The sequence below is a fragment of the Uloborus diversus genome, unplaced genomic scaffold (genome assembly GCF_026930045.1).
Source record: "Uloborus diversus isolate 005 unplaced genomic scaffold, Udiv.v.3.1 scaffold_12, whole genome shotgun sequence".
NCBI lineage: Eukaryota > Metazoa > Arthropoda > Arachnida > Araneae > Uloboridae > Uloborus > Uloborus diversus.
This window is the reverse complement of record NW_026557876.1, coordinates 2,872,814-2,887,562: the sequence shown is the minus strand read 5'-3', so window position 1 is coordinate 2,887,562 and position 14,749 is coordinate 2,872,814. Positions and strand designations below refer to the sequence as shown.

Below are 14,749 nucleotides of genomic sequence, written 5' to 3'. Positions count from 1 at the left end.
ACCCTGACGTAATTAATGAATGACCCCATAAGAAAACATTTACATCTCAAGTGCACCCCAAACCTATACAACATTTTTTTTTAACCCAAACTTCGGGCGCTGCAATCATTCTTCAAAAAAATCCCTAACTCGAAAGAAAGTAACTCCAGAAAAAGAAATATGTTGTACTCGAGTGTGCTGACTGTAATTCCCCTTATTGATAATGGGAAAAGCGCAGCTACTATATAGAGAAAATTTAGCATGGGTACAAGTCATTACCATCGGTATAACTTTGATATACCCCCCCCCCCCCCAAAAAAAAAAATATTAGGCGCCAAATCTGGCACTTCCTACGGGCTTTTTAGGGTTGCTGTTTCTTATTTTGGTGTTGCCAATTTAGGTTTTTTCAGCTTTTAGGTTTTTGCTGTTGCCAAATTTAGTATTTTCTTGAAAAAAAAAAGCGCCAAAAACAGGTATTTTGCTTGGCGAGAAAAAAAGTCGCCAAATTTCCGATTTTGGGGGTATGTCAAAGTAGTTCCTTACCATCGCTTGAAAATTTTGAAATGGGCAAAAACTCCTTCCTTTATCTTAATTTTTTAAAAATATTGTTTCATTATCAGATAGAGTATTAAAATAGGAAAAAAAGAACTTGTCAGTATAAATAATATGCATCTTGTATAATTAAATCATGTGCATTTAGGAACACATTAATTTTGTGTGATGAAATGATGAATTCTGAACTTGACTTTTGTCCACCTAGCTTGTACTCATCAAAACACTGTGTGTCGTTCGAAAACGGAACAGTAAAGGAAGCCAAACATAGCACATGAAGTGTAAAACATCACATTACCTTGGACTGGTCACTCTTCCGATTCAAAATTCCCCTAATATTAAACATTTTAAAAGCATTTAAACTTCCTTTAATACTCCTGACTTGAAGAAATCCACCACACCTCCATCACCTGTAAACACAAACGACGCGGGCACAGTTAACATCGTCGTTTAACTGACTACAACTGTATTTCTATCGAGGACTGCATACTAAGTGCCTTGCCTCCATTATTTTATGTACCGATAGATGGCAGCACCATCACCAGATCGAACAGTTAATGAGAATTTAGAACTAGTCCAGGAGCTAATAGCTACCTGGTGCTAGCACCCCCAGAGGTATCGTTTCACTTGGAGGACATGGAGACCACGAGCCTATTTAACGTCGCCTAGTCCCCTTTAATGACGACGGTGGGTCTTCGATCCTCGAGGTTCGAACCCAGGACCCTCCGGCCCCAAATCCGACACTCTATCGATCGGGCTACTACGGCCCATGTCGTTTACCTGTAGCGCAGATGAAAAAAAAAAAAATCCCCTTATATTTTAAAAGTGTTCAATCCATCCTTTTAGTTTAAAAACTTTATAAGCGCTTAATTTTTCGCTCAGAACAAAAAGTACTCATTACTCGTTTCCCTATGTTTGTTTCTTTCCCCCATTTTTGAAGGGAGTGGCATCTTTGAACGCATTACCGTTGACGTGATATCAAGTGACCTAAACTAGCTAATCAGATTGCCGTATTTCCGAGTTCCTAGTGAACTCTAATGACATGTTGATTGTACCGCTATATTTGGCATACTTTTGCCGATTTGGCTCTTTTTCCCTCGGAGTGTATTGCATTAACTTGGCTTCTTTTTTGGCAACTTTTCCGGCATGTTGGGGATACTTAACGCCCCGGAGATCCGGCAACCCCCGTCTGTGACATCAACCGCCGCAATCAATAGACGTTTATTCAGTTGACATTCCTTTAAAGTTTAAAAGCGAGTCCGTATTAAGGCGTTGTCCTTTTACTTGTCAAGCAGTTCTTTGAAAAACCATTCAGGTAAGTCGCATTCCAGTGACAAAGCTTTCTATCCATTATTTCGTGTCAGTTTAGTGAAAAACATATAATCACACTGAACTGCGGACTATTTGTTTGAAAATGTGAACTGCTACATGAAATCGGAGTTTCTTCACCACTCATGGCTTAACTGTCATTTATCTTCCATGTTTCAAGACTTGTTTTTTGTTGTATTTTGCATTAAAACATCTATAGACATTTAATTTTTTGGTACATTTCCGTTATAAGTCCGTCCCCCGCGCATTTTTAATCTTTCAATTTATTTTTTGTGACCAAGTTTGATCTAAGTGGCACAGAAGTGGGGAGGTAAAAGGTAGTATCCGCAAGTTTAATTTTCATTTGTCATCTAACTCACTCGTTCAGTTTATACTGGAAACATAGCAGTAAAAAAGTCAAATTTTGAGTTTCCTATTGTTTGTATGGAATCCAAACTGAATTTCTTTATAAGACTCAAAAATTCATTTCTGCAAACATTGCCCTTTTACTCAGATCCGGAAATATACATTTTGCCCCCCCCCCCCCCCCCAGTAGTGTATATTTGCAACGTTGACATGCCTTACTGCTAGTTTTTTCCAATTTCTTGGGCCGTTGGGCCCTTTAAGAATGTAGCCCCCTCCCCTCCCTGCACTGCAGGGTCAATTGTAAATAGCTTACCTTATGTCATGTTTTGAAATGACAACTCCATCAAACAGAAGTTCCATGTGTGTTATTCTCTGAAGTTTTATGTCTAATTTATGATGCATAATTTGTCAATACAGTCGAGCCTCCATACATCGAACTTCCACATATCAAAATTTTCTATATATCGAACTTCCAGCAAATTTCAATGTTCATTCCATAGAAAAATTGTTTCTATATATCGAAAAAATCTGTATATATCGAAAAAAATTTCGAGACATTCGTAGATTTTTTTTTTCCACTTTATACTTTGTCTCATAAAAAATGAAGGTTAGGGGAGAAAATTATGTTTATTAAATGTTGCTACGAAACACATAAGAAATCTGTGGTTGGGGGGGGGTGTAGATAGGTCGTTGTTTCGTTCTAGAATTCTTAAATTCCCTCAAGTTTATTTCAACTCTTAGTTGTAACCAGTAACACTGTAAAATCAGTTTCAAGTTCTCCCTATTGTCTGTTGATTATCATTCCTAGTCTTTTTAGCTGCAGTAAAAATCATTCAAGTTAAGTAGATTGATTTTTTACTTTTCTCTCGATCACATTGTCAAAACGAAGATCCCCTCATATTGCGAATCAAGTTTAACTGCCGAAGAATGAAGATGTATGAAGGCGCAAAAATGTCATTTCTGTTAATTTTTCAGTTATTAACTTTCGTTTAATCCGATGCTCGTATAAATTAGAAATTGGGTTTCATGCACGAAAATTAGCTTTAATTTTAATGTTTCAGGAGACTTTTATGATAAAATAAGATCTTTTCTATATATCGAATTTTTTTCCGACAATTTGCTACTTCAATGTATGGAGGTCCTACTGTATTAAATTATTTTTCATGTTTTCATCTCGTAATTTTCAATTGGTCTTATTCAGTCAAAGCTCGGCTGTCCACTCGATTTGGCGACTCGTTCACTTTTGACCTTGGCGACGATGGAAAATTGCTCATAGCGATTGGCGCTGTATACGAGTTTCCAGAATTTATAAATTCATTGAACGCCGTCCACAACAAACTTTTTCTTAGTTTCTAAATGTCCTAACTTGAAATAATGGAATTTTGCTTTGATCTTCTACCTGATCAAAACGGTGAGGTATTTTTCTTTTTCGTTGTTCTGGATCCCCTGAGTGCTATGTCCAGTGAATATCTTGCTTTTGATACCTTAACGCTTATTGAGCAATCACGATTGCTTATTTTGACTGTTTTTTGCCTTCCTATCATTTTATTTTCTTACACTTCCTACACTTACACGCACCTACATACATATACATATAGACCTACACACACATACACCTACACAAACACATACACACTCATGCCTGCACACAAACACATATGCTTACACACAAACACATATGCCTACACACACATACACATACCCCCCCCCACACACACCTTCACACATACACACAACTACCCACACAGTCATGCCTGCACACAGACACAAACACACATACCCCTTACACACAAACACACACGCCTACATATACACACACTCGTGATTGCGAAAAACATAATTTGAATTCAAGTTGACAAAATTCAAATTAATTTTTTTTTTCATCTCTAAGTAAGACGTTTCCAATGACAGTTCCAAAATGTTTTGAGCTTATTCATCATTGATTTTGCCACCGAAAGCTCAAGCTTTCGGTTTCTTGCAGGAATAATTTTAGGGGAAAATTAAAGGTAAAAATTTTCATTAAATTCTGCAGAAACTTTCACAGCACTCAAATGCATTTTTACTTCCTTTTACAAAAAAGGAAGTATTTTATTCGCAAAAAAATTTTCACTGAAAAATCGACCTTAATTTCCATTTTACTCACCCCCGAAGAATGTTGAGTTTTATTTTAGACTTGACCACACGTGGATAAGTGCCTAAGAATATACAGACACGCGAAATATCCATAATGACGATTCCCGAGTTAATTACAACGAGTTTTCTCATGACGTCCGTATGTATGTACGTGCATATGTATGTCACATAACTCAAGAACGGTATGTCCAAGAAAGTTGAAATTTGGTACTTAGACTCCTAGTGGGGTCTAGTTGTGCTCCTCCCCTTTTGGTTGCATTCGGGTGTTTCCTAAGGGGTCTTTTGCCCGTTTTGGGGGGGGGGGGAATCATTGTTAATTTCAATGTAAACTCAAGTGGTATAATTTGGTAGACACATGGCGATATATCGCCAGTCGTTTGGTTGCCAATTTGGCGGTTTATTTTTCTTTAAATCTGATTTCAATTTGGCCACTGTTGGTGATATATATATATCCTGTTGCCATTTGACAACATACTCAATTTAGTCAATACGATAAGAACAAGTTGAAACTGTAGTTGCCCCAAAATTGAGAGAATACTCTCCAAAAAAGCTTCTGAATGAAAAGCTTCTGTTTGCTTTTCATTTTATCTAAGTGTGCCGTTTCTCCCTGCAGCATGTCCAGCAGGAAGGCACGTGGCAGGAGTGGCACCACCAAGAAGAGGGCCCAGCGTGCCACCAGCAATGTGTTCGCCATGTTCGACCAGGCACAGATCCAGGAGTTCAAGGAGGCATTCAACATGATCGACCAGAACCGGGACGGATTCATAGACAAGGAGGACCTGCACGACATGCTGGCCTCGCTCGGTGAGTCTCCGGGAGTCTTCGATTTCCAAAAATTTCGGGGGGTGGTAGTCAGACTCGGATAAAATGAAAAGCTTTCTGCGAACGCAAGTCCCGACCAGAAAATTTTCTGCAATTAATAATTTTGCCTAGCTCACCCTTGAATTAAAAATTAAATTTATGTTCAAATATGAAAGAGACAAGGAGGACCTGCACGACATGCTGGCCTCGCTCGGTGAGTCTTCCATTTCCCAAAATTTCGGAGGGCGATCGCGGCAGCAGAAGGAGGTTTTTAAATTGGACTAGTCATCCAGTTCTTGTTTAATCGCCTCGTTACCTTTTAAGTGAATATTTACACATTTCTAAAACTACATATTTATTTTCAGACAACAATCACAACACATCTACACTTAACAACATCCAGTTCTTCATCCAGTTCTTGTTTAATCCAACTACGAAATTGCCTCGTTACCTTTTAAGTGAATATTTACACATTTCTAAAACCACATATTTATTTTCAGGCAACAATCACAACACATCTACACTTAACAACATCCAGTTCTTCATCCAGTTCTTGTTTAATCCAACTACGAAATTGCCTCGTTACCTTTTAAGTGAATATTTACACATTTCTAAAACCACATATTTATTTTCAGACAACAATCACAACACATCTACACTTAACAACATCCAGTTCTTCATCCAGTTCTTGTTTAATCCAACTACGAAATTGCCTCGTTACCTTTTAAGTGAATATTTACACATTTCTAAAACCACATATTTATTTTCAGACAACAATCACAACACATCTACACTTAACAACATCCAGTTCTTCATCCAGTTCTTGTTTAATCCAACTACGAAATTGCCTCGTTACCTTTTAAGGGAATATTTACACATTTCTAAAACCACATATTTATTTTCAGACAACAATCACAACACATCTACACTTAACAACACAAAGTTCTATACTACAATCGTAACTACGCACGTCAGAGATCGGGAGCAGTCAGCGCCCTCTATACTGTCATTACTTTGATTTACAACAGAGGTTGCACACGTAATCAGTTCCACATGTAGGAAAAAGCAGGGTTCACTGATTTAAATCAGCTTGATTAAAATCATGATTTTAATCAAGTGATTTAAAAAAAGAAGTCATTGATTTAAATCAATTGCTTTGAATGTAGTGAGTTTTTTCAAAAAATCATTAATTAAAATCAATTGAATTATATTTTTATAAAGCATTTAGTAAAGGTTAGGATTTGAAAATATTATACTTTAAGTTTTAGTACTTTGCTTAAAAATGGTCAAAAAAGCATAGACATATAGCCATCACGTACAGGGGCATGCTTAGAGTTTTAGAGGCCCTGTGCGAAATTTGTTTTAATACTCGATAAACAGTCATTTTTGTTTATTTATTCTCTTTCCCAAAACATAACCCGCTGTAGTGTGTCACCCAGCTGTATAAGTTAGCTGGTGATTTTTATAAGTAATTACAAAATTAATGTGAAAAAATATGACACAAAATATGGTGGCAAAGAAAATGTTTGGAATCCGAAAGAGATGTAATTGATGAAATCAAGACTGATATCCAAACTGCGTTGTTTTCAGCTCTGGGGGGGGGGGGGATGAAATACGAAATTACAATACAGATTACAATACAGAAAAATAAATAACTTTGCGTTTTTTGAATGTATTGCTCTAAACTTAACTGCACTGCATTATACTATCTCAATTTCAACAGGCAAAACTACACAGGTCCCTCTTTCTGCGTGTGTAGTAGATTTTCACTCTATTGCTTTTACTCCAAAATTACGGTTCAGAACAAAACAAAAATTGGCAGTTTTTCACATCCTCAGGACGGCGCAGGTAGAGATTTTGTTGTCTTAGCGAATGCGGTAAACATCTCATATCATTTGGTCAATATTTAGCTGAGTGATTGGTTGGAAATTCGTAAATGAATGCAGCACATTTTAAAACAATAACATTTATTTTGTAACTAAAAACATTAAAAGCAACTTAAAATAAATATATACGAAAAGACCATTGGTTTACTTTAACATGGCTGCATACCTGATCACAAACAACACCGAGCCTTAATCTAATATGGTCGAGACAACATCTTCCCTTGTGACTAACACATGCTCAACATTTGTGTAAAACGGCTAAGCAGCCCAACCGGTAGAATGTAGCAACTCGCTACCTCGGGCGAGTAAGAAAGAGTCGGAGAGTGCCGTACAGTTAAGGAACATCCGCTTATATCTCAAAACCAAATCAACATATCAATTCACGATGGGACATGAAAGTTGTCCGATACTGTTTGACCATGGATTGTATGTAATTTGGCAATCGGCCAAGTAAAGACGATTCCATCTGAATGAATCTAGCAGGTGAGAAGGGAAAATAGCGATGGGATTTTGATGCACGCGTTTTATAATGTCACTAGTGCCTAATTAATTTATCACATTTTCCAAGTTAAAAAAGAGTGGAATCATAGTTTCTTTGGAAACAACAAAAAGAAAACAAAATGTTTTCATTTCGTCAGGAAATGTAAAATCAAAATGGTAAGCTCAAAATTATGTGATAATTTTTGTAATAATAATATAGATCGAATATAGTTTAGATTTAAAAGAATGCTTGCCGTGAACGAATTGTCATATGTGCAAAAGTGAGTCTAAATAAAAGGCAAAAGAGCACATTTGTAACGAACAAACTACCACCCCTGTAAACTAATAGATACATCCATTTCCGCCTATAAACCGGACAATTGCCTTTCCATATAATCGATGGTTAGACAGTACTTTCCGTACGAATGCAGCACACTGCAACCAATCATGGCTAAGCACGTATATGAATGTGCATAGTTGTCTAACACAGGTGTCACCCTCTAACATGTTCTGTGCACAGCACGATGTCCAGTGCCCGCGCCACGCTCGAATCTCTGCATGCGACGTCCCGGCGATGTCGCGCCACGCCCGAATCTCTACCTGCGATGTCCTGATGATGTCGCGCCACGCCCAAATTGTTGACCTAACAATTTGTGTTTAACTCCCGTAAGGAAGGTAAACACCAAGTTTGGCAGATGCCTTTCTGTTTCACATTTCTGTAGCTATCAAATCAATGAAATGTCAGAAGTCAAATTGAAAGGCTAAATTATTTTATTTTTAAATCTAATAATTAAATACTGTAAATAAAATCCAACTTCTGTAAATGGTATAAACAAGTACGAGGGATTTCAACAATACTCAAATCAATCTCCATGTTCCAAAAGAACATCTTTCCAAAAAAAATATTTGACACCCTAACAAGAGTTATTCTAAAATGTTTAAAAAAAAATTTTAAGTCCCTAACTCTCATGGCAAAATCCTAAAAGCCATCTCCTCGGTGCAGGACGTCGCTTCAACAGCGAACAATCCTCTTAAAAATACGACTATCGTCAGTCGAAAATGAGAAACGCGAGCAGAAGAGAGTGATTTCCTTCTCACTCCATCTGCTTATATCATTCCGCCGAACTCACTGCACGTCACTCCGGATATGCTTACGTAAGAGCCCATCTGGATCTTTCCAGAACATTCGATTTGCCGCGGAGCCATCGGGAGATTACATCACTCCTTCGCTCGTGCTCTGACATCACATCCTTCTTCCTGACGAAACACGTCGTTCGAAGTCGTTCCGATGTTTACACGTCGATTCTCCGATACACGATTTGAAACGAGCATCCTTTAAAGGACAAGATTTAACTGCTTTTTCATTATTAAAGAAATACAAGTGAGTAAAAACATTTACACTTAGTTTACACTTAGCTTTAAAAACGAATTGGTGAGAATATTTCTCAAATAGACATTTTGTGGCTATCACGAATCTCTACGTGCGACGTCCCGATGATGTCGCTCCATGCCCGAATCTCTACGTGCGACGTCCTGACAATGTCCCTTTTCCCGTCTCGCAGGCAAGAACCCGTCCGAGGAGAGCCTGGAGGGCATGATGCGCGAGGCCCCGGGCCCCATCAACTTCACCATGTTCCTGACGCTGTTCGGGGAGCGGCTGCAGGGCACGGATCCGGAGGAGGTGATCCGGAACGCCTTCGCCTGCTTCGACGAGGAGAACGCCGGGAGGGTGCCCGAGGAGAGGCTCCGGGAGCTGCTCACCACCATGGGGGACAGGTTCACCGACGAGGACGTGAGTATACGGGTGTCCCTCGTATAGCGCGGTGGTGTCGAAACCGTGGTATACGAGACTTTTTTTTGAAAATGTCTTTTTACTTATTTTTAATACTGATAATGCTTGTGCATGAGAAAAATCAGGTTAAGATGTATTGTGCTATATCAAAACCGTGTTATACGAGACTTTTTTTTTAAATAGTCTTTTTACTTATTTTTAATACTAATTATGCGTGTGCATGAGAAAAAATCAGGTTAAGATGTATCGTGCTATATCGAAACCGTGTTATACGAGACTTTTTTTAAAATAGTCTTTTTACTTAATGAAATATTTACTTATTTTTAATACTAATTATGCATGTGCATGAGAAAAATCAGGTTAAGATGTATCATGTTATACCGTAATCATGATCCATGTTATATCAAAACCGTGTTATACGAGACTTTATTAAAAATGAGGTTAAGATGTATGTTGTATCATGTTATACCGTAATCATGCTCCATGTTATATCGAAACCGTGTTATACGAGACTTTTTCAAAAATGACATTTTTACTTATTTTTAATACTAATTATGCATGTGCATGAGAAAAACCAGGTTAAGATGTATGTATTATACCGTAATCATGTTCCATGTTATATCGAAACCGAGTTATACGAGACTTTATTAAAAATGACATTTTTACTTATTTTTAATATTAATTATGCGTGTGCATGAAAAAAATCAGATTAAGATGTATCGTGCTATATCAAAACCGTGTTATACGAGACTTTTTTTGAAAATAGTCTTTTTACTTATTTTTAATACTAATTATGCGTGTGCATGAGAAAAAATCAGGTTAAGATGTATCGTGCTATATCGAAACCGTGTTATACGAGACTTTTTTTTAAAATAGTCTTTTTACTTAATGAAATATTTACTTATTTTTAATACTAATTATGCATGTGCATGAGAAAAATCAGAAGTTCCCACGCACCGCACTATAAACATAGCTTTATTAGTGCTTAGTGTGTATATTTCACCCCTCCTCATTTTTCATTTATTTATTCTAAATATGAAAGGTGATGAAATATTGTGGCATACCTAGGTATGCTGTTTCATCTAAAGTTTGAAGATGGAAACAAAAAGCAAAAGTTTTGCAACAATTTAAGAAAAGGTAAAGATTATTGATACGCACAGACCTTAGTTTTAATATGAAGCTCGCAGAGTAGTGTTTAAGCAAAATGCAAACAATATGAAATTGGAGTCTGCTCTTGTATTGTATATTATAGAGATCCTGAAAGAGGTGTGTTACCATAGGTGTAAACGTTATTAAATTAAATGCAAAGCTACTGCATTTCAAATTATATTAGAATGTCGATCAGATTGCGCAGCATAAATCATTATCTTCAATTTGTAAGTTATAAATGCAACTTATTGTATCTCATGTATAATGCTCTTACAGTGCAGTTTTTTATTATTACTACATACTGTTCATACCGTCTCTCCCATTGATTTTGTGCATAGTAACAGTATTTTATGTTAAATTGCAGGTTTTTAAAAAATACGGTAAAAATTCGGCTTTTTATGCAAGAAACGGTAATATATAGTTAAAAATGGTCTAAAATAGTTTAAAAGGTGTTAAAAAATGTCTAAAATGATTGGATATGTTAATAAAAAAACATATACACGACACGAAATTTTGATTTACGCAAGGAGTCTTGGAACGCATCCCTCTTGTAAGTCGGGATCCTGTATTTATAATACTAATTATGTATGTGCATGAGAAAAATCAGGTTATATAAGATGTGCAACTTTATATTGAAACCGTGTTATAAGAGACTTTTTTAAAAATAACATTTTTACTTTTTAATACTAATTATGTATGTGCATGAAAAACATCTAGTTAAGATGTATCGTGTTCTATCGAAACCCTGTTCTGTGTTATATTGAAACTGTGTTATACGAGAAGTGATGCAAATCAAGGGATGTGTACCGTGTTATATCGAAAGCAAGTTTCATAAAAACAAAGTATACACTTCTTAGAGTTATCAACCGTTAACAGAATGTATTAAACAAAAATGAAATTCCTTCCTTTTTTAAAGATAAAGTTTGTCTTCTATCAAAACCATGAAGTATTAAATTCAAGGTTTCCTATCGTGTGATATCGAAACCGTATTGTAGAAGTGCCGTGTTATGCGATTGACACCTGTGCCATACTTGCCAGCTCTGCTGTTTTTGATGGGAGACTCCCCTGTTTTACTTCCATTTTTGCACTTTTTTGAATCAATCATCAAAAAGTTTCACTTTCTTCTCAAAAGATGGCGCCCTTTTCTAGTCATTCACTAACGTCATTGAATGAGAATTTTTCCCAATTAAAATAACTCAATAAGTAAAAAATTTATTTTTCAAAGCTTTCCACATTGCATGTTCAACGATGCATGTGCTTTGCTGAAAATTGCAGCAGATTTCAATCTTTTTGCATCTTGAAAATATATCAATTATTTTCAAAGACTGAAATTATTTTAAAATGTGCTACTATATACTTACTAATCTTAGATTTTATTTTCATAAAATATTGATTTTTTTTTTGGGTATTAGTAAATAAATTTTTGTAGTGGTTTTTTTTGGTAGAAACTATAGAATGTACGAAACTTCAAGCAAATTAACTCATTATTTGGTTTTTTCTTCACAGTATTTTTTATTTTGCTTGCTGCTACCAATTAGCTTACATCTACAAAAAATCCCCACTTCACTTTGAATTTGCATTCATGTTATTTAAAAGCTTACTTCAATAGTTTTGTTGTTAAAATGTCGCTGGTGAATCGCCTATATACCTCTAGTGGAATCTCCTGTTTTTTTTTCCTTCAAAGGTTGGCAAGTATGTGAGAACCGATTGGTATGCCCGCTCTTGTGGGAGTTGCCAAACTCAAAGGGGGCCGTCCACAAATCGAGCAGTTGGAAGCAAAGGGATGTACATTAGACCCTCGTTTTAGTAATACCTCGTAATAGTAGTAGACCTCGTAATAGTAGTGTTAAAATAGGGGTTAGGTTCCATAGATGGTAAAAAAAGATCCATTCTAGTGTTAGATGAATATATATAATAAGTTTAATATGTATTTAGTCCAATACATACGCACAACGTGCATGAAGAAAATACGAATTAAATTAGTGCTTATAAAAAAGAGCTGTTTATGTTATTCTTTTGGCATACATGCATACAATAAAAAGAAAAAATCTCTGTAGTTCTTTGTGGTGCATTAACGCTTCCATGATCACTCGCTTAATTTTCATGACTGGATCTTCCTTCACTACTAAATCAGAAAGACCATTTGCCATTGTCCAGCAATGGCTCAAAATTTTCCCCAACTATAGTATATGTTTCCAGGCATAGAGACAGAAAAACCTACTATCAGCACTTTAATAGTAGATACATCATGAAGTTACAAAAAAAAAAAAATGTCTGGGAGAAAAAACGTAAAATTTGCTGACTTGTGGAAGTTGGAATATTTTGAAAAAAATTTATTTTGGAGGCCCTTTTGCAGTGGAGGCTCCAGGGCAGTAGCCCTACCTGCCCTCCCCTAAAACCTGCCCCCCCCCTATCGACAAGAACTGGATGTTTGACTACTTGGAATTCACAATATTTCGTGTTAACCAATTTCCACGTTTACCGGATTTTGAGTTGGCAGACTTTTTGTTTTTGTGACACATTTTAATCGAAGTATGCTTTTACAAAAATGTACACACAAGCATTTATGTTTATAGTTTAAGCAAAAAGCACTAATTATCAAAATAGAAGAATGAATTTTACTATCTCTATAACATTAATTAAAAAACAAAATCTTCTACAGATTTTTGCTTCAATGTTTTGAAGTAACATCCTCTTACAAAAGTATCTACATCTTCCAAATAGCGTTTTTTCTTTTTTCTTTTCCTTCAAGACCTTAAAATTTTCTTTGCCAAAATCATCGATTGCTTTAACACTAATTTGTAGCTTCATATGACGGGGAATGGCATTTATAATGCGTTAAGCAAAATTTCTCGTTTTGCGAGTTCGTGTTAACCAGTTTTCACTGTATCGATTGCAGGTGGATGAGATGTATCGGGAGGCTCCCATCGATAAGAACGGGATGTTCGACTACCTGGAATTCACGAGGATCCTCAAGCATGGAGCCAGGGACAAGGACGACCAATAGCTGCTCTCCATTCCTGCATTCTAACCGTCAGACGGCAGAAGCCCTCTCGATGTATCTTCGGCACGAAAGTTGAAATTCGAGCTTCGTTCCATTGTTAGGTTTATTTTTTGAATAATGGGGGGGGGGGGGAAATCCCCCGATAATGTCGCCAAAACCGGTCAGGGCATTTCATCTTTTTATTTCCTGAATATTTTTATGGTCGATAGAACCGAGATTTTATCTTAAGATCCATCTTTTGTGTGTGAAAAAAAAAATTGTTTAATGAACTCTCTTAATCCTTGTAAAAAAAGAAACAATTTTTGAGTCCAGTGGTCGCCGCTTACAGGGCCCAATACAGGCTGATTTTGCTACCGTTTTTCGGTACTTTCACAAAAATCAAGTAATAAAATCAGTAGTTTCACAAAAACATCGAAAATTTCACAAAAATTCTCATTCTAAAATATAAAATTTGTTTCTCTATTTAAAACAAAATATACTCATAAAATAAAATTATAAGCAGGTTTCTATGAACAATCCCTTAAATAGAAACCTTTTTGTAGTATTTTGACTAATTTTTAGCTGTTTCACACCAAAGTGTGTTTATGCAATATTATCGCAATCTTTCAACATCTGTTTTAAGAACCGTTTTTCTCATAATTTCCTATATTGTACGCAGTACATAGACCAGTAAGCTGAAATTACGATGGTATTTTTCGTACTTCTTAGGTTTTCAGTACCCCCCCCCCCCCCAAAAAAAAAACGAAACCTGTTAAAAATAATACTAGATGACATTTACACTTTTCGAACTAAAATTTCACTTGTTCCACTACTTCTTTTACAAAAATTAGGATGCGTCTAAAATTTCACAAAAACAATGCTGATAAAAAAAAATCTTTCACAAAAATAGAATGATGCAATACTTTCACAAAAATAAGTAGCGAGAAAAAAAATCCTGGATTGGCCCCTGGCTTATTTGAATCACGTTTGTTCTAAACAGTTTTGATTCCATAAGTTAGCTTATTCAATATAGCTGCTGATTCAATGAAGTTCGATTGTGTTGTGTTTTTAACAATTTGATTCGTTAAAGCCGTTGATTCAATTAAACGGCGTCCACTGTACTTTCTTTTTCAATGTTATTTTGTGAAAAAAAATTTTTTTTGCCATATCATAAAGAAGATGTTCAGCAATCGTAGTTCTAATATGAAATCTCTTAGGCCCTAAATATTTCGGTAGTAATGATTTGGAAAATGAATTTTTAATCATTTCTAAAAAAATACTAATGTCTTGTTTGTAGTCGAATCGATTGAACATACAAGC

At 36.0% G+C, this 14,749-nt stretch overlaps 2 protein-coding genes across 2 annotated transcripts in view; one reads left to right on the top strand and one right to left on the bottom strand.

Annotated features, from left to right (window-relative positions):
• Positions 1-955, bottom strand: part of LOC129232422 (early endosome antigen 1-like) — a 129,887-nt gene extending 128,932 nt beyond the window's left edge. Inside the window, exon 1 of the mRNA XM_054866567.1 lies at positions 830-955. Coding sequence (XP_054722542.1) covers positions 830-877 — 48 coding nt within the window. The 5' untranslated portion in view covers positions 878-955. The remainder of the gene's footprint in view (positions 1-829) is intronic.
• Positions 956-1,733: 778 nt separating this feature from the next.
• On the top strand, positions 1,734-14,749 carry LOC129232366 (myosin regulatory light chain sqh). The gene is made up of 4 exons (XM_054866517.1): positions 1,734-1,846; positions 4,952-5,142; positions 9,068-9,297; positions 13,346-14,749. The coding sequence occupies exons 2-4, from the start codon at positions 4,953-4,955 to the stop codon at positions 13,451-13,453; spliced, it is 528 nt and encodes a 175-aa protein (XP_054722492.1). The 5' UTR covers positions 1,734-1,846; position 4,952; the 3' UTR covers positions 13,454-14,749.

What these genes read in the sequence shown, in the direction of transcription:
- LOC129232366 (XM_054866517.1), top strand. Translation starts at nt 4,953, where the DNA reads ATGTCCAGCAGGAAGGCACGTGGCAGGAGTGGCACCACCAAGAAGAGG. An exon ending in CGACATGCTGGCCTCGCTCG is followed by an intron (nt 5,143 to 9,067) that starts GTGAGTCTCCGG and finishes CCCGTCTCGCAG; the next exon opens with GCAAGAACCCGTCCGAGGAG. An exon ending in ACAGGTTCACCGACGAGGAC is followed by an intron (nt 9,298 to 13,345) that starts GTGAGTATACGG and finishes TATCGATTGCAG; the next exon opens with GTGGATGAGATGTATCGGGA.